This window comes from Leptosomus discolor, chromosome 6 (assembly GCF_034619465.1).
Source record: "Leptosomus discolor isolate bLepDis1 chromosome 6, bLepDis1.hap2, whole genome shotgun sequence".
In the NCBI taxonomy this organism is placed as follows: Eukaryota; Metazoa; Chordata; class Aves; order Leptosomiformes; family Leptosomidae; genus Leptosomus; species Leptosomus discolor.
Window position 1 is genome coordinate 54273068 of NC_141396.1, and position 18734 is coordinate 54291801.

General features: G+C 39.8%; 1 protein-coding gene across 3 annotated transcripts in view; it reads right to left on the reverse strand.

Moving 5' to 3' along the window:
* PFKP (phosphofructokinase, platelet) overlaps positions 1-16603 on the reverse strand; it is a 45600-nt gene extending 28997 nt beyond the window's left edge. For all 3 annotated transcript variants that reach the window (XM_086466932.1, XM_086466934.1, XM_086466931.1), the window contains exons 1-3: positions 16519-16603; positions 7884-7957; positions 1374-1451 (exon numbers count right to left, since the gene is read on the reverse strand). In XM_086466932.1, the coding sequence (XP_086323058.1) occupies positions 1374-1451; positions 7884-7957; positions 16519-16603 (237 nt within the window). The remainder of the gene's footprint in view (positions 1-1373; positions 1452-7883; positions 7958-16518) is intronic.
* Between the last annotated feature and the right edge of the window lie 2131 nt (positions 16604-18734).

Here is an 18734-nt window from a genome sequence, read left to right on the forward strand (position 1 = left end):
TATAGTAAATTAGTCATGCCAATCTAAATTGAAGCTTCAAATCCGTAGAGGCTGTAGTGATATGATTTGCCCTATCAATAGGTGTTTCAGCTCTCAAGCCAACCATAGGCACTATTTTACTATCTATGTTGCGATACACAACAGCTGCTAGGGCAAGGAAAAAAAAAAAAAGATGTGGAACAGAAGCAATTCAGCTTTCTCCACAGGCAAAATGTAGCAGTGTACACATAGAGATGTCCCAAAAATAACGAGGACTAAAACCGTATCTAAATGAGGTATTTTCGTGCTTAAAAAAACATAGTTGTAAGTGGAAAAGAAAAAAAGAAAAGTATATTTGAAACAATGTACTACAACTTGTTCTGATTAAAATATGTGGTGGGCTGAAAAACCTTGTAGCAAAGGAACTAAGCACATTTTTTAAGATGTATCCTCAGCCTCACTGTTGCTCTGTATATACCCATACAGGATGTCTACATCCTGCTCCTGCCCATGCTCTCATGTGTCTTGTCCATGACATCTCAATTTTTTCTTAACTGTAAGATACACCTGGATGATGCTGTTAGTCATATGGCTTAGTTTTAGGTAGCCCTGCGAAGAGCAGGGAGTTGGATTTGATGATTCTTATGGGTCCCTTCCAACTTCAGTTACTCCATGACAAAATATCTCACAGTATTCCAGTATTCTTGTCTGTTTTTTTAAAAAAAAAATTAAAAATCTATTTTTCCCTGTGCTAACTGTTTCATCTTTATTGTATTACAGAATGCTCCAAAGAAACACATGCTTCACCTGGAGGAAGTTTTCAGAAAGCCTGGCAAGCAGCAAGGCCTCTTTGCCAAACATAGCATCTGCTCTGGAAGAGGTAACAACATTACCATGCTGAGGAAAAGCGTGAGGAGATTCAAATACAGAACGTTGTAATATAAATGCACAAAGTCACTGGTATTATCTGAGCTCTGGAGAACTGTACAGTAATTACAGCCATTACTGTAATTCTAAATCCACTTACACAGAAAGTCAACAGCATTTTGGAAGAAAACACCTTATAAAACACCGTTGTTTCCTATTTTGGCCCTATAATGTCTTTTTTATTAAATATAGGCTTGTCAATATGGCTTTAGGAGGGTAATGACGTGTAATGTTGAAAATCTAGGACAAAGGTGTTCAAGATTATTTCTGTACACCTAATACAAGACTAAATCTTTAGAAAGCATCAAATATCCGCACCGAAGAAACCGGTCTCTGCTAAAAGTGGTATGTGCTGGTCACTCAGTCATCACAGAATTTGAATCCATAATTACAGTGGTTACCTGGATCTAGAAGTTTAGTTTCCTGTTTAAACAGAGAGGGTTTGGGTCCTACCCCCTAACACTTACCACTTGCAGGATACTCGAAACACTTTCCCATGAAACTTCTACAATATTATCACCTCCATCAACCATTCCCTGGTAACCCTGAAAGAGAAAAAGTGTTTCAGGAGTCTGATCTGAATTGTGTAAAATTTCCACTGCAGTAATACTCACCTTGTACATTTTAATGCAATTTTAAGTAATTAAAAAAACCCCAAAAATACTCAATTTAATTAAACAACATTCAAGCAGGTATCACATTAGGGGGAAAAAAAGGCCAATCAAACCCTCTTCCTACAAGAAAAATTCCAAAGACAACTTCAAGATAAAGTAATGCTTTACATGGATTATACAGCTTATAAACTACAATGGCAACGTATTTCTCCTTTCTTAGCAATAAATATTCAGTTATTTTTGAAAAACTACAAAGATGGAAGAACTCTGAAAAGCACTATAAAATGTGCTTCCTAAAAACATAACCTCAGCCTGAGGTCATGACCTTACCAAAAAAAAATAATAATAAAAAAAAAATAAAAAAAAAAAATCTACCTTCGTAACACTTTGTACACTTTTTCGCCCAAGGTAGGCATAAGGAAAACAAAACAAAGAGCACAACCCAAAATCTTTCATAAACAAAGAAGAAATCAAGTCACATAATCTTCAATCTTTTTTGGAGGCAGTTACACAATAAAGATGACAGAAATTTAGTAGAAAAATACAATTTTTTGTGATGCATTTAAGAACCTTAACACCTTAACTCAAATGGTCTTCAGAAACCAATGCATGCTGTGATATGGAAAGAACTATGCTTAGTTGAAAGAAGGAAAACTATCCAATGAGCAGCTGAAAGGTTTTGTTATGCCTGGCTTTATTAACTCTCTGCATAAATACCAGGAGAAAGGCAGTGACAATTACATTAGGCGATATTGTGAACACTGATTTTAAAAAAAAAAAAAAAAGAAAAAGAAAACCAAAGAAAATACAACAAAGCTCTAACCTGGAAAAACCTAACTGACGCAGACACCAGAATAAAACTGGAGTTACCATTCAACTTTTTGACATCTATTTAAATCCAAAGAGAAAAAAAAAAACACACTAGGTTAAAGAAAACAAACAAAAAACCACTAAAAAATACACATGACAATGTTTATGTCTCCATTTTTAGATTATGTGTATATATGGATAATCATGCTGAGGAACAACTAGTTAACCTTTCTTCATATGCAGTTCTTCCAAGACTGAACATACTTAGTTTTAAGGTGGAATAAATCAGGTGGAACTAAAAATAGAAGGGAGTTTAGAAGACAATAAAACTGACATTATGGACTGGAGACACTTACTCTGGCATGATCCAGAGTGTATGCAAATTTTGTCCACTAAACAGTAACTTGGAAACATACTAAGCCTACACTGGCTTAAAAAGCCATATATATTATATGAATACTGTATCACACTTGGAGTCCCTCACTAGCATCATAGGGTAAGAACATAAAGATAACCTGGACTCAGAAAAAGTACAAATTACTCAAATTAAGCTTCCTAGGAGTCTAGTACAGATTCCAAGCATAAAAGTTTTTGCTCACTGAGATTTGACTAATGAATTCACATATAAGATGATCAAGTAATAGTAAAGAAACAGCTAGATGGAAAATGACCTATGCCTCTAATCTGTCATTCAACAGATCACTTCTATATTTTGTACACTCGCTAGATAACTTTGATATGTACCTAATGTATACACACATGGTCTTGTATACTAATGTACACACATAATGACTTGAAGCTAAGACATCATTTGCACGATTCCTTCAACATTAAAGTAAACTGGAAAAGAAATAATGCTTAATCTACATATCAACTTCAAGAATAAATAAATTCTTTCTTAGATAAAGTGCAAAGATCTTCATACTGAAACATTCCAGTGGGTCCAAATGAGCTTGATGAAGGCTGATTACTAACCTCACTTATCACAGGTTTGCTGGTGTGGGTTTTTTTTAAAGCAAAGAATCTGCTGTTCCTTATATCACTTGGTAACAGATTGAAAGTTTTTCCTAGAAGTGTTCCTATCGGCAACTACAATAACACAAAGATTGATACACAACAAATCCTAAAAGAACAAATCCTAAATCCTAGAAGAATGGCATGATGTTGCATCCCAGCTCAGTTGGAACAGACTACAGTAAGCTGCCCTACAAGTTGACAAAAATCTAACAGTTAACATATTTGCTCCAATCATTCACCTTCCACTATTACTTGAGAGGAAAAATAAAGAAAGCGCATCCAAGAAAGTATTATATATAGTAAATATGTACATAAGTTATATACATATCATGAGACTCAAGGATGGAAATTCTCAATTCTTATAATTTGTTATATTATTTGTTAACAAAACAAATCTAAAATATGGGGAAAGGCAAATGGATAAACTACTATTTGAAATTGTCCATCAGATTTGAAACACCTTATATAGCTAGGCTAAGGCTGAGCTATGACCGACTCCTGCACCATGCATCTTTGAAGTACAAAGAACTCGTGCAGTGTGGTCAGGAGTCCATGTCGGTTCTACTTTCTCTGTGTAGACAACCAAGAACAGAAGCCACATTAACAGCTCCTCCCACTACAAGGTAAGGACAGGCCTGATCCATTTTAACTGTTATATTAGCTTTCCCCAACTCAGTTCTGCTTGCCAAGCGCTGTACGTCAGCCAGCTTTGAAGAATGTAGCTAGAATTTCCATGCTGCTCTTCCATACCACCAAGAGATAAAACACTGTAGAATTAAAACAGCTTTCTAGAAAAGCTATAGGAAAAAAAAAAAGACTAGTTAAAATTGAAGTATTAATAACAATCACAATTTCCAATTACCATTTTAGTTATTTAAACACTGACACTAACCTGGGAACCAGGCAATCCATTTCAAAGGTGGAATTTAACTTGAATTTTTATATCAAATAGTTCAACACTGTTACAGTTGTCTAATTACTGAAAATTAGTGGCAGATGTGAATACAGACATTAATAAAAAGAGAGTGGGAACCTGTAAATTGACATTTAAAAAAAAATAATCTTACTTTAAATTTAAAAATAGCAGCTTGGGTACTAAAATATTGTAACTATGGGGCAAGAATGTAAAAAAGTACATTATCAAAAATACAGCAAGCACTATACTTGAAGATCAACTTCATTTATGCTTATCCCTTCCTCTACCCAGTACATGAATATTCAAAGACGAACAAGAGGAAATCTCTGTGGGTCATGTGTTCACAGGGTACATACACAGACACTGGAACTCCTGGAGAGAGTGGCAGACAGCAAACCTTGCTTCCAGTCTTAACTCTAAAACCAAAAGCTTTTGAAAAAGAACAAGTCATCTTCTGATACGTTACATGCGAGACATTTTGGGCTTTAACAGTTATTTACTTACTGAGCTTTTTTAGCTATTGCTCGACAACGTAAAATACTAGCATCACTGAGTGCACAAACCACCACATAAAAGACATGAAGTTTTCCTCACAGAAATCCGTGACTGCCGTACCATTGCATTTCCAATGCTGGCCTCTTGAGAAAAAGACTCTTAATCAAGATGAAGAATCTAAAAGTTCCATAGCTTAGTAGTAAGAGCACGCATCCACTGGGAACTATGTGCTTCAATCCTGGAAAAAGGGCAGGTTATTTGTATAAATATTTAAGACCTCAGTTTCTAAAATGAATTGCCATAAATGAGAGGCATCACTTGTTCTTCTCGTTCTCAATTAAAAAGAAAAAAAAATCAAAACCAAAACCAACTTAAATCACTTCTGATTAGTGAAAAAATTTAAACCAGCCTCCTAGAGCAGACTGGTATTTTTACATGTACTTCCATCTCCTAGATTTTCACAGTACGAATGAACTAAGACCACGGGCATTCAAATTTTAATTCAGATTGGGGTATATTTGAGGAATAATGTGACACTAGTCAGTGAGGGTGACTACAAACTGTTTATATATTAAAATTAAATACTAAAAGATGTTAGCGCGAATGGATTAGGAAACTAGGGCAACTGTATAGAGTAAGCATTGTTTTCACAAATTCATAGCAAAATTTGCAAGTGTGTTAATTTCTATGAATTAAGATATAAGATTTTTTATTTTATAGCTATGAAATTATATTGTATATAAACGATATAAATTATATATAAATATAATAAATTATAGTTTTAATAGAAACTATTTTATAGTTTTAGTTTTCACATGATTTTTTTTTTTCTCCTCTTCTTTGGGGAACCGAATTATGTCCAAATAGCCCATGAATTCCTGTATCTAACGGTTTCTTTCTTTGGGCTTTGGTAAACCCAACTCAAAAAAGGCTAGATAATTACTTGTAACTAGTTCACTGCCAATTTTTATTTCAGTAATCTCTCATCAAACTGAAGCAAAATGGAGTTAGGAAACAAAAGGAAAACAGAGTTATTGTTTTACTTAGAATATGGAGCTAATTTTGGCCACAAACATACAACAGAGATGGTTTTACAGTGCAAAAAGTTCTTACGAAAGTTACAGGAGAAAAAGAGCATATGACAACTAAAGTAAAGCAGGCTTGAAAAGGCTGAGACTTTTAACTCCATTTTTGGCTCCAAATAAGAAAACCTTTTTCACTTTCGGATGTTGCCACTTCAGGTTTTTTCTTCACTTTTCAGAGCAGCTTCAATACCTCTATCACTTTACCTTGACATATGTGTCTGATTAAAATGACTACTCAAAATGCAGGCTAAAAACATACTGTTCTCACTGCTTAACACACTGAAGTCTGCATTACCATAATATTTTTACCTTCCACTACACTTGTCACGTGCATCTGTTTCCTATTTTGAAGTGCTGAAATGAAATAGTTGTTTCATTTCAAAGCTTGCAACATTACTGTTAGAATAAAGACAGAATGACAATATATAATGGAAATTCAAAACTCCAATATTGAGTCAATTTTTACAACTGATTTTCATTCAGAAATATCTGTGACTTCACATTGGCAAACTAGCAATTAACAGAGGAATATGATAAATAGTTTAGTTTTGCTAAGTTCAGAAAAACACAAATATCCAAATTTCTCTGGAAATTTACCATTGAATACACACTGTGATACAAAACAGTTTTTAAAAGGTGACAAAAGTAAACACACTGTAAGATGAACTACAAAGATGGCAATTCTTAAGTTAAATGTAATTAAAAAACAATTTAAAAAACCAAGTTCTGGCCTTTAAAGACAGCCCAAAACACCCTCTTTATTTCCACAAAACTGTCTGACCCATTTCGGCAAGCCTGCAAAACAGCTGAACACTGAAAGAATTTTAGAGATCGGCCATGTAATTAGCACACACCAAGTATTCAGAGCTAGTTGCTGTAGCAGTGTAGTACAAAAGCATTTTGGAGCACAGTGCTCTGTTTATTTGCATCTCAATAACCTTTGCATCTCTTTAGTAAAGGAACTATAGGAATACGCAGTCACAGAAAGAAAATGGATAAATAGCTACCTTTTAAAGCTAATTGTGTATTTGCATGCACAAAACTAAAACCAACCTACTTTCGTAGCACTTCTATGCATCTCAGTACTTCGTATTTTTACATTAAACATTAAGACTACATTTTGCTAGTAATATTGCCTACCATGTTTTGCCCCATATCAAATGTTTGTTATGACTTGTAATCACCTCAAACTTCGAAGGCGTTGTACAGGAATTCCAGTATGAACAGAATGACTTCTTCCTAAATATATTTACTGTATTCTTTAATCTGCAAATTTTATAAAAACTGAAAGTCTCCGTCAAGCGAAGTCTAACTATAACTTAGTCTTCCAGTAAGACATACACATACAGCATTACTTTGGCATTTACATCAAACTTGTCTCATCATTTTTTCATATCAAGTAATTCTTACAGAAGATAACAATCTTCACGTACATGCAGTCATAAGCTTCAAACACAAAATTCTCATGTCTGGACACACTGATGATGGTGCAGGTTTTTTGGTGGGGTCTTTTTTGTTTGCTGGCTGGAGTTTTTTCAGTTACAACTTTCTACCTATAAGCCAGCACTCTTACCAAAAACAAGTTGTGTAATACATGAAATGAGAGTGATGGTACATCCTTATCATAGCCTAGGAAAACAGACTGGGGGAAAGTCAAAGGGTTAAGAATAAGCAGTGTAGCTAGGTTTAGGAAGGTATTTCTAAAGTACAATACTTGAGGTCCACATCTAACTAGTACACGAATACATAGCTCACTGCTGGATGACAATCATCTCCAGTTTTCTCAGTATTTTCAAACTTCTGGTGGCACATAAAGAATTCTATATATTTAAAAAAATCACTTTTAAATTAAATAGTTTTAGCATATACCTTGTAAAAAGGACTTTCCACAGAAATAAAAAAATAGAAAATAAAATACTGATGAAAGGGAATGATATCTACAACATTTTAAAATTTATATTATTCACTCTCCATGAGGCTTCCACAAAAATTCAAGTATAGTCAGAAGACAAATACAGAATGAAAAAAACAAAAACTAACCTCATAAACAAAATACACTTTGGCTTTTACATAGATCCCCATGCGTACTACTGCGCGCACAGCAGCATTCATACCTGGGAAGAAAAAGCAAAATCACATTGTTAGAGATTATCCAACATTTTTTGTATACTCTAAACGTTCAGTGTCTTTAAAAACAAGGAAACATTAATTCATTCCTAAAGAAAGACAGTGATCAGCATCTATTAAAACAGAAATTTGCTTAATGACAGTGCAATCAGCCCATGAATATGAAGGGTGCAGAACTATATGCTTTGTTATAATAATTATGTAGATGCCACTATGTGTGTTAATCAGAGTTTAAATTGCTGCTGATTGTAAAACAGTATTGTAAAAGTAACAACTACTACAACAGAAGCAGAAAGTAAAGTCATTTCACGATGATTTTCTAGCTGAAATGTAAAACATTCAGCCAGTTAAAATCTAGCTTCTTCAAAGCAGAAATTACGTTGTAACAGTTTTTTCCCCGAGCTTTCCAAGGTAACACAGGTGCATATACAGTATTTTGTGGGGATCACAGCCAAAGCTCCTGATGTGGACAGGTGCCCACTCAAAAAAGGCAGAAGTAGCAGCAAATTAACATAAGAAATGCTGCATGGAGCCATTTGACAGAAGAATGCCTAAATGCCACTTCACTTCCCAGAACTGCAAGCTCACATTGGAATTCTCTGCTCATGGCCAACTGACAAATTAAATGGAAGATTTTACATAAGTCTAATGGTCAAACACTCAACCTCCTGAGAGCAGCGGAAGTTCCACTGGTTCCCCAACATGGTCCAAATGAATTTCTGTCATATCCCATCCCTTCACATATTGTGTTACCTTACTCACTATCCATGAAGTTCCCAAAAGTAATAAACTAATTGCTTCCCTACCACTTAAACAGACACAAGAGATTATGCGAAGCATGAGGACAGAACAAGTTAGGCTACACTGAAAGAAAGTCTCAGCACATCAGTTGAAATGGGATGCCAAAAAGTGACAATCCAAAATACTGGGCACTGATTCTCCAGATCAGTTGCACCTAATATCAAAGTAGTAGGTCAGCTCTGCTGTTTGACATAGGCATTAAGTGTTCACCTATCTGGAGATGTAAAAAGTCAGTAACTAGAATATAAAAACCCACAGTATTTACTGTGTAGTAAGCCATAAAGATCTATTCCTACAACACCCACCATTATTGAAAAAATACTGAGCTACAAAAGCTTACCTGTCTGAACAAAGAATGAGACTGAGGTTTTATGAGAGATTTATTACTAACAGACATACCAGAAAGTCCCTGAAGTTGCCCAATACAAAACAAAATTTAAGTTTACCAAAATAAAAAGTTGCTTTATTGCTCATATGGATGTCCCTTAGCCTTAAGATTAAAACCATGAGTAACTGTTTTCACAGCAATTCTGTATTAGGAAAAAACGGCAAGAATTCTCTCAGCCAGAGTCAGCCCCGTGGCAGAGCTGGAAAAAGTTCTCAAATGCCAAGACAGCTAAAAGCACAGTTTTGGATGATGAAGTGGATGGTGCCAAAGAAAAGCACAGAATCTCATCTGACAGGCTGTACTGAAAAGAAAGTTAGCATGTGAAATCTCAGATCAAAATACATCTACTACACGGAGCAAAGTTCTCTCCGCAGTGAAACAGTTCTCATAACAAAGAGAACACCCAGCCAACCGCCCTCACACACAATGTCCCCTGGAAAGTGGAGACAAAGAACTTCAACTTTATAAAACGGACAGTTCTTCACAGCATTGCTATTTTCCTCAAACTGGCAAGACACAAGCACAAGCTACTCCTTTCATCGCAGTCCACAGCTTGCTTCTATTAACACCCAACATGTTGTGTGGGAGGTTGGTCTGTTTTGTTGTTGGTTGGTAGGGAGGTTTTTGGGTAGTTTGGGTTTGTTTGTGAAGGAGGTTTTTTTTAGAGGTAAGAACAACTTTTTGTATTACTCATTTGGCTGCAGAATTCTACAAGAGCTGCTGAAAGGTTCATTTTCTGATGAGAAAACATTCATCCTCACCAGGTCAGGACTACTCAGAACCTCCTGGTTTAAGAACCGTCCGTTTTTGAGGTTCAACTATGTCACCTCTCCCATTTGGCACCTGAGAAGAAACATTAAGACTGTTTGAAGTATCTAATATATGTTCAGTTTTAAAGACTGGTGTCTCATTCAGCAGTAGTCTCTGTATTCCAAATATCTAATTAGAATCAAGAAAAAAAAGTCTGTTATCCAAGCAGGCTAAAGCAGAATAGTTTGTCAGCAAAACCAAATATCTAACGAAATAGGAAGACATTAAATACAAACATTCATGTGTCTCCTAAAGATACGTACTTGTCTTTTCTCTGTTCTTGCTCACACTTCTGGTTTATTGGTCGTGTATCCTAGCTTTTTATCTTTAGCACGCACCTCTCTCATTCAGTATATTTTAAAGAAGAGTAGTAACTCTTCTCATTACAGATTCTCCAGATCCACCATACCCTCATCATGTATAAATTAGCCTACAAATGCTCACTTGGCTTAATGTTCATACTTCTTCTAAAAAAAAAGTAAAATAAAAGCATTTATTTCTCAAAATGACAAATCCATTAATTCTTTCCCTGTGAATAAATTCATACTACAGCCACACACTTTCTTAGCAAATACTTTCCAGTTTCCATATGTCTTACATCAAAAATTGGTAAAATCCTTAATTTATGTGCTGCAAGAAAGTGCAAAAGCCCAGGAAAAACCCCACAAATTACATACAGAAAGCATCTTCTCAGTACCCCCACTGTAACTTTTTAAGTTTATGCAACACATATTTTACTATTGTTCAGCAATGTATATTTTATCTCTTTATATAGAAAACGGACTTGGGTGTTTATTGGCAAGCTCCCAAAGAAGTGGCTTGCACTTCAGAAGAGCCGAGGACTGAAGGATGCTATGATTTGATATCTACAAAACACAGTTTTATAGTTTGAAGCTTTAGACTGTTACATGTTGGCTACCTAAATCTGAGTACACTGCCTGCAGTGATTCAGGTATGTAAATACAGAGAATTGCATGAAGTCACTGTAGAACTTGTCTAACAAAATGTTGTATTTGATTATTTGTGGAGTCTTACAATAGTATTTGCAAATTACCATAATAACTATGAAATGTAATTATGTGCTTATTGCTGAAAAAGAGATTTACCGGGTTAAACATGGTTTTAGCCCTGAATAATAAATATAGCCTGATAAACATATAGGATTAGAATAACAGCTTCAAAAGAATGCCATGAGTAAAACCAGTATTTTTTATACCACTTGCTTTTGCATTAAAGCCTTTGACAGAGAAAAAGATTTATTATGTTCTTCTGGACTCAGCAAAGATTAAGTAATCTGCAACTACTTACATGGCTTTACATAATGTCTGAAATTAATTTAAGAGTTGATAATTTACTGTCCTTCTTGATTTTGCCTATTCAGCTGTCTTTGAAAGCAATAATTTTCATAGCAGGGTTACAAACACTACTGCAGAAAACTGAATTATTTTAAAGGCACTCTCTTCCCCCAAAAGAACATTCCTCCCCTGTGCCTACATCCTGTTCCACATGCGTATGTACCACTACAACAGATGAGTCTGAGTAAAATTAAAACACTATTTTGTGTTTAAGCCAAGTTTTCCTCACTTAAGTCAGCAAGACAGGCCTTTAAATAACTAACTGTAATACTAACCATATAAAAGAAAAATCAAAACTATGAATCTTGGACAAGCATCAAGAAACACTTAAGTACCACCAAAGTTAAAGATAAACATTGGCTTTAATGCATGCTTAATGACTCAGCACATATGTTTAAGTGCTACCCTGAATAAAGATCCAGACTTAATAGCCTATATAGCAAAACCTAGAAACTAAGGAAAATGTCTAAACATTGCCAAACAGAAAGGTTTTATTCCAGTATGTAAATGGATCTACCACTAATGACGTAAGAATCTATAATCACCAAAATGAAAGATGAGAAGCAGTCAAATACAAAAACTGAACACATCATTAAGAAAACAATTAGGGTTTGTTCTATTTACTTTTAAAGACAGAACAGATTTTATTGCATATAATCACAATGATACCTGAAGAAAATACTACACATTTTTTCTAAACAGTAACACTACATTAGATTAGAACATCCTACTGCATAAATATATACAATAGCGTAACATCTAGACTGCATATGTATCTCCTCCTTCAAAATTAAAAAAAAGACCTTTGACTAGTTTCAATCACTGAATTTACTAATGATAGTGAAGAAGCAGTTCCTCCAAAATATTAAGTGCATTGAAATAGTTCCAGTCATCCATTAATAACTATATTCCTCAATTTTATAAATTATATTTGTAATATTACATATATGGACACATATATATGTATTTTATATACATGTCTATACACACACACACATATATTATTATTTGCTGGAAGAGGTGCCTTTGGGGGGGGCTAGAATTCAAAAATTCCTAAATCTTCAAATTACATAAGTGTTAATAAACTCTGTAATTTCGACGACATAAAAGAAGCATGGGTTGGTTTGGTTTGGGGGTTTTTTGGATGTGGGTTTTTGTTGTCGATGATTATTTATTTATTTATTCGGTGGCAAATTTTTTTTCCATCGTATGCTACCAGGATAAGATCAATCCATCTGTGGTACCATATTAAATATGTCTTGTGATGTTCCTCAGAAGCCTGTAATATTTCAAGAGTAGAAATACACAGATCTTTGCTTCCACAGTCATGGTCTGTGGTATTCCAAAACTCTAGAATCCAAGAAGCCATAGGGCTCTTTTTAGCTGTTTCTACACACTAGATCTGCTTAAGAAGTTTTTTTCATTTGTTCAGTGGCAAAATTTCTTCTTCCAATGTAAGTTACTAGGACAAGAGCAGTATGTCTGCACTACAATACTAAATATGCCTTGAAATGTTGGAAAGCTTGTAATGCTTCAAAGGTAGAGACATGTAGAGCTGTACTTCAGCAGTCACGGTCTATGATGGATTGCATGGTAACGGTCTGGAATAGAAGTCCCTTACTTACGCTGTCTTCCACAACACTAAATCTTTGAGTTTATCTCAGAAATAACATGGTCACAAAGCCAATATTCTTGAGCCACTAAATTGGGCAACAGTTCGAAGGAGCTCGCACTCTGTCAGAGCCATACCTATCACGGCCCTAGAATAAGCAGTCTGATTGGAGGTTGTACGAACATAATTGACCCACAGCAGCCAAAATTGGCTGTGGCAGCCACCGGCAACCAACGTAAAATACAACCAGCGTACTTCATGACCTGAAGCAGGCCATGGCCAGAGAGTCCCGCAAAGCAAAGACAAAAGCATGACATGAAACGCATTTATTAGTCCACCTTTCTGAGCTTCAACCATTACAATTTATAAATAGTCCAGAAACAGAACACTTAAATTTTGAAAATCAGTTGTCAAAATTTCTTTTTGCTTCTTAACTTACTTGTGATTATGGTGGAAAGTACTTTAGTTCACAATTTAAAAGCTGGCTGGTAAAGTACTACTGGTTTAGTACTTACAAACCTTAAGTGTACAAAATACACTTTTTTTTTCTGTGAAATAAATCACTGATTTATTCTCCAAACAAAATAATATACCTGTGTTTAAAATACGGTGACTAAACAATAATAGTTCCAGTATGACCTATACACATTCTCTAGTCCTTAATATTCCACAGGTAGTAAAAAAATACAGACAAAAAAATCCTTGCAAGAAAATACCACAAATGTGGGGAAGTAATTTAACCTTAACATGTCCTATAAATAGAAAGACTTGCGTCATTTACCTAACGCCACTTCTAAATTATTAAAAAGTACAATAACAGTAAAGGTAGTATCTTCTATTTTAAAACAATTTCAAGCATATTTTGTCCTAGGCTAAGATTTACAGTCCAACCCATATCAGTAGGTGCCTTGATTTAAAGACATTTAGTGCAACACTAATGGGTGTTCTTTCCACTCGATTTCCTGTAAGTTTAGTTAGCGTTACAGATATTGTGAAGACTTCTAGTGCCTAACAGATCTAAAAAAAAAAAAAGGCAAAACAGGAGACAAACTTTTTTTATAACAGCACTTTTTTGCCTACTTCAGAGTCAGTAGTTTTGCCTCACCTATAGTTTGCTTGAACATGTATTTTCAAACAGCTCTGCAGCAATAGCAGCATATTTCCTTCTGCTTATACTGCACAACTTCACTTCTGTTGCACATTTGCCCAACAGAGGGCAAATGACCTTGACAGGGCATGACTCATGCTGTCCTTTGTTTAACTCCTAACCTAGTATGCAAACAGGCTTGAGGTTGCATATTTTACACATCTGTACTGTTACCTTATGAACCTCAACAGCGTGGCGTGATCCAGTTTAAATGATCAAGTTCTACTTTTTTTCCCCTTGTTCTTCTAAGTTAGGACAATGCTGCCTACAAAACAACTTGGAAGGCATCCAGTTTACTTTGTTTGGTCTTTGTGACAACCTCACTCCTCAGACAGCAACTTTCACAGGGTGTTACTTTTTACCCCTCCGTGCAAACATGCTGCAGTTGCAGTCTTCCAGATGATAAAGTCTAGACGTTACCCATGGATTCTGCAAGTCCTTTAAATGCTTTAATTCACATAGTGGCAAGCACAGATTAATACTTTATAAAACGACGTACATCTGCTGCTGCATTATATAATCTCTGGCCACGCGGAAGCAAGCAGCAGGGCTCAGCCTCTTGCTGAACATGCTCCTGCTGCCTGAGGCAATGCCCTGTCACACTTTAAAGTTAAAATGGCGATCTGGCGACCAGTTCATCGAAACGGAGATGCCTTGATTCACAGTCCCTCCTAGAATCATTTAGCAGTGGAATTGATGATACTGCGAGCAAACTGTGGACAAAACTTGGACAAGTGTAACCTGCCCCCCGAGGTGCAAAAGAGACGCCGTGTAAGGGCATCAATCTGCTTTTTCTCCACAACTGTAACATTTTCCACCCCCGATTGCTACCAAATCCGTTCCAGCCCCGATCAGAGCTTCAGGTAAACCCGGGGGCTCCCCGTTATTCCTGCGAGCAGAGGGAGGGAGGATGCTTCTCCCAGCCCAGATGACGCAAAGAGGCGGAATCTGCAGCGACTCGCAGCGGATCACGTACGCACCGGCGGCGGGAGGGAGCGCGGAGCCGCTGCTCCACGCGCGCCGCCGCCCCCCGTGCGCGCCGGGAAGGCGAGGGGAGGGGAGGCGAGGGGAGGCTGCCGCCCGCACCCGCCGGGCCCGGGAAGGCGGTCGGCCTGGCCCCGGGTGCGGAAAGCTGGGGGAACTGATCATTAAATACCGAGCCCACAGGAAAGGAAAGAGAAGCTTTTCCCCCGCCCCGCTCTCTATTCTGTTCACAAACGCGAATAAAGTGCCGTTTCTTCTTTAAGGGAAACTACTTTCGAGACACTCCCAGCAAAAAATATAATAATTTAAAAGTCGTAATTTAAGGGAAGGAGCTAAAAGCAATCATCACTAAACAACTCTCCTGGCAAAAGCGGAGCGAGAGCCCTCTCAAATAGCACGGAGCAGCGTACATCTGAAATCTTAACTAACTGAAACTTCAAACTATTAATATATATGAGATTTTCTGGTAGAAAAGGGGAAACGAAAGTGCAGAAAACATTACTTCATGACCAAGTATACTGCGATCAAGCCTCTTTTCTTTCCCTTTCCTCTTAATGTCTATAGGTCTTTTGTTCACCCAGTCCTGTAGCGAGGACTGCCTCTACACTTCGGAGATTTAAGGAGGTGAAACACGTTTCCATCACACTGCTAAGGGGCTAGAGAGTAAACTGCCATCTGAGCGTTCTAAATCATGGGTAGGAACACGAAAAGTGTTCTGGTGCCAAAATGAAGGGAAAAGCAGATGAGGCGAGGGCTGGCAGAGCCCCAGCCGCAGCCAGCCTCCCACCCGCCGTGCAAGGCGGCACGACCTCCTCCCCCGCTCACAGCGCCAGCCGCTCTCCTCCTCACTCTCCTCTCCCCACCATCTCCCGAGGGGTGAAGACATTTTGGTAGCAAAAGTTACTGGAGCGTTTCTACTCTCTTCCTTGCCAAGGCAGGCTCAGAGAAAATGTGATGAGAAAGGGAGGGAAGAGGAAGGATAAGGGTGTGTTTGCAGCTCAGGAGCCCAGGCCGCGCAAAAATGGTTTATCTTTTAAATTATCTTAGTAAGAAGACAGCTCGCAGGCCAGCACGGAAAGAGGAACCGGAGGACCAGGGCAATCTCGTGTGTCCCGCTCCCAGACCCTCCTCTCTCTCCACTACCTCCATGTGGCCCTACCGGCGCGGCTTCCCGCAGCCACCCCCGGGGCAGACCATGCTTCCTACTCCCGTCTCGCAGGCGCTGCTACACCCACCGGCTCCTTCCCCAGCCTCCCGCATGGGCGCCTTGACTGCCTAGGAGGCCCTTCGCGCTCCTGCCTCCCTTCCTACCACCCCCCGAGGGGCTCCCCACCCTCCCTTTCCCCTGCCCCCATTCCCCACCATGTCCGCAGCCCCCCGCCCCTCTCCCTTCTGCCTCTTTCCCCTCCTCCTCTCCCCCCGCCGCCGGAGTGAGGGGCGTGAGCAGCTACCTTGGGCATCGCCGCCGCTGGTCAGCACCCCGATGGCCTTCCCGGTGCCCGAGAGGTTCTCGAAGAACTTCGGCTGGTGATCCATGGCGCTGCGGGGGCGGCGCCGGCGGGCGAAACGGAGCGAGGTCGCCGAGGGAGCCCCTGGCCGCGGGGCTCTGCCCTGCTACCCGAGGTGCACGCTGCGCGGGATCAGGTATTTGGCCTCTGCGGAAAAAGAACTCGAAAAAACCTGGTGTAGGCGTGTATTTACAGACAGGTATATTTCTGTAGAAAAAATGAGGGGAGTGGGCGACTGTGTGAAAAAGCCCGGGAAAAAAAAAAAAAAAAAAAAGAGAGATGCGGAGAGAGCGGAGGAGCGAGGCAGCTCTCACATCACCACCGGCCTCCCGCCTCTTCCCCCGCCGCCTCTTCCCCCGCCGCCGCTTCCTCTCCCCGCTCCCGCTGACAGCCCGGCGCGGCCCAGCACCGCCCTCCAACGCCCCTTCAGGAGCGGCGGCTGACGGGCGGGCCGGGGGACCAATGACAAGGCGAGCTGCCGCCTTGTTGGGGCGGGGTGGTGCAGTTGTAGTTACGTTCGGAGGGAGTGGGCAGGTGGGGGGAGGTGGCGCGAGGCTGAGGGTGCGGTCGGGGGCGGTGCTCCAGGTGGGGGCGGGAGCCCCCGCGGCGCCCTTCCCCCAGCGGCGCCGGAGGCGGGGGCGGTGCGGGCAGCATGGCTGGCGTCTTGGCGGGGCGGCAGCGGGGGGCAGGGAGCTCTGTCGGCCGGGGTTAACTCACGGCTGAGTCCCCGTCGCGCGTGTGGAGCCGTGGGAGCGGGCTGCCTGGGCAGCCATTTCCACGGGAGCTCTCCGGCGGCCAGAGCCTTGCTGGGGCGGCGGCCGGGGTCCCGCGTTGTGGGGCTGGGCTCTCCAGGGTGGTGCTGGACGCGCCTTTCGCTGGTCGGCAGCGTCCGTCCCGGGCGAGCCCTGCTGCGGGCCCGGCGGGCAGGTGGGAGCGCCCACCCGCCTCTGCCGGCGGCTGGAGGGGGGAATCCGCCTCCAGCGTGGCGGCGGCTCGCTGCCCGAGCCTCGTGAGGCGGCGGGGCCTGCCCGCTCACGCTCGGCTGTTGCTCAGAAGACTCGCATCAGCGAGCGAAGAACACAGCGCCCGCTGTGCATGCAGAGTAAGCGAAGAGAGTTACTTTGCCGTTGTCTGCCAGGGTTTGTGTCCTGGGGAAACCCAAAGGCCTAGAGCGGTGCCCGCTCTGTTTTTGCCTCTCTTACCCCTTTTCAGCAGGTGTGTCTTGCTGCTGTGACATCCTGCAACCACAGCAGATGTTCATGTGCACGTAGGAAAACAAAGTTACTTCCTGTAAGTATTTACAGCTTAGAGACAAAGGTTGAGTCTAAGGGAGCAACAGAGGTAAAGCAGCTGGGAGAAATTACTCTGGGTAGGAATCCCAGTCTTCTGCCTTCCCTTTTGCTCTGCTGTGGTGCACTAATGTGTTTTCTTAGGGTGTGCTTAGTACTGGTAGAGAAGCACTCTCTTAAACGCACTGTATTGTACCGCCACATTGGAGTACAACAGACTAACTGTTGATTGTAACAATGTGTGTAGTCACAGAAACAGTTTAAGACCACGAATTTGTTAATATAAGCAAATAAACATGTATTATCCCAGATACAGTTCTTTGTGGTACTTAGCATAAGTAAAAGTATTTGCAGGATCGGGGGTAAGTTACTTGCCCAAAGTTATAAGGCAAGTCGGGGAGAGTCAGGAACAGCAGCAAAATGCTGACTCAAGAATTTAATTGCTGTAATTATTGTTTTTATTCAACATCTTCATCATATCTTAGACTTAACTCACATTGTAAAAGTACACGTGCTTATCCTGTCAACTTTCTCACAGACACACGCAGAAATACAGTCATTTGAGTAGTTCAGTCAAAATTACTCATAAATGTGTGAAAAAAACATACCTGCAAATAGATAGCTGTACATAGTACGTGAGCAGCTCACATTTGTAAATCTACTCGGAGACTAAAATGAGTGTGGGATTTGACAGTGGCAGAGACTCATTGCCAAGTTGTTTGCATACCATGAACAGTAGTGGTTCTACAGGGATTTGACTGTGTCGTTCCTGAATCTGAAGAGAGCTCTGTAGTTGCATATTGTAATAAAAGTGAACTTTTATTATAGAAATATATAAACTCCCATAAAGTCCCACTCTGTTCAAAGGGT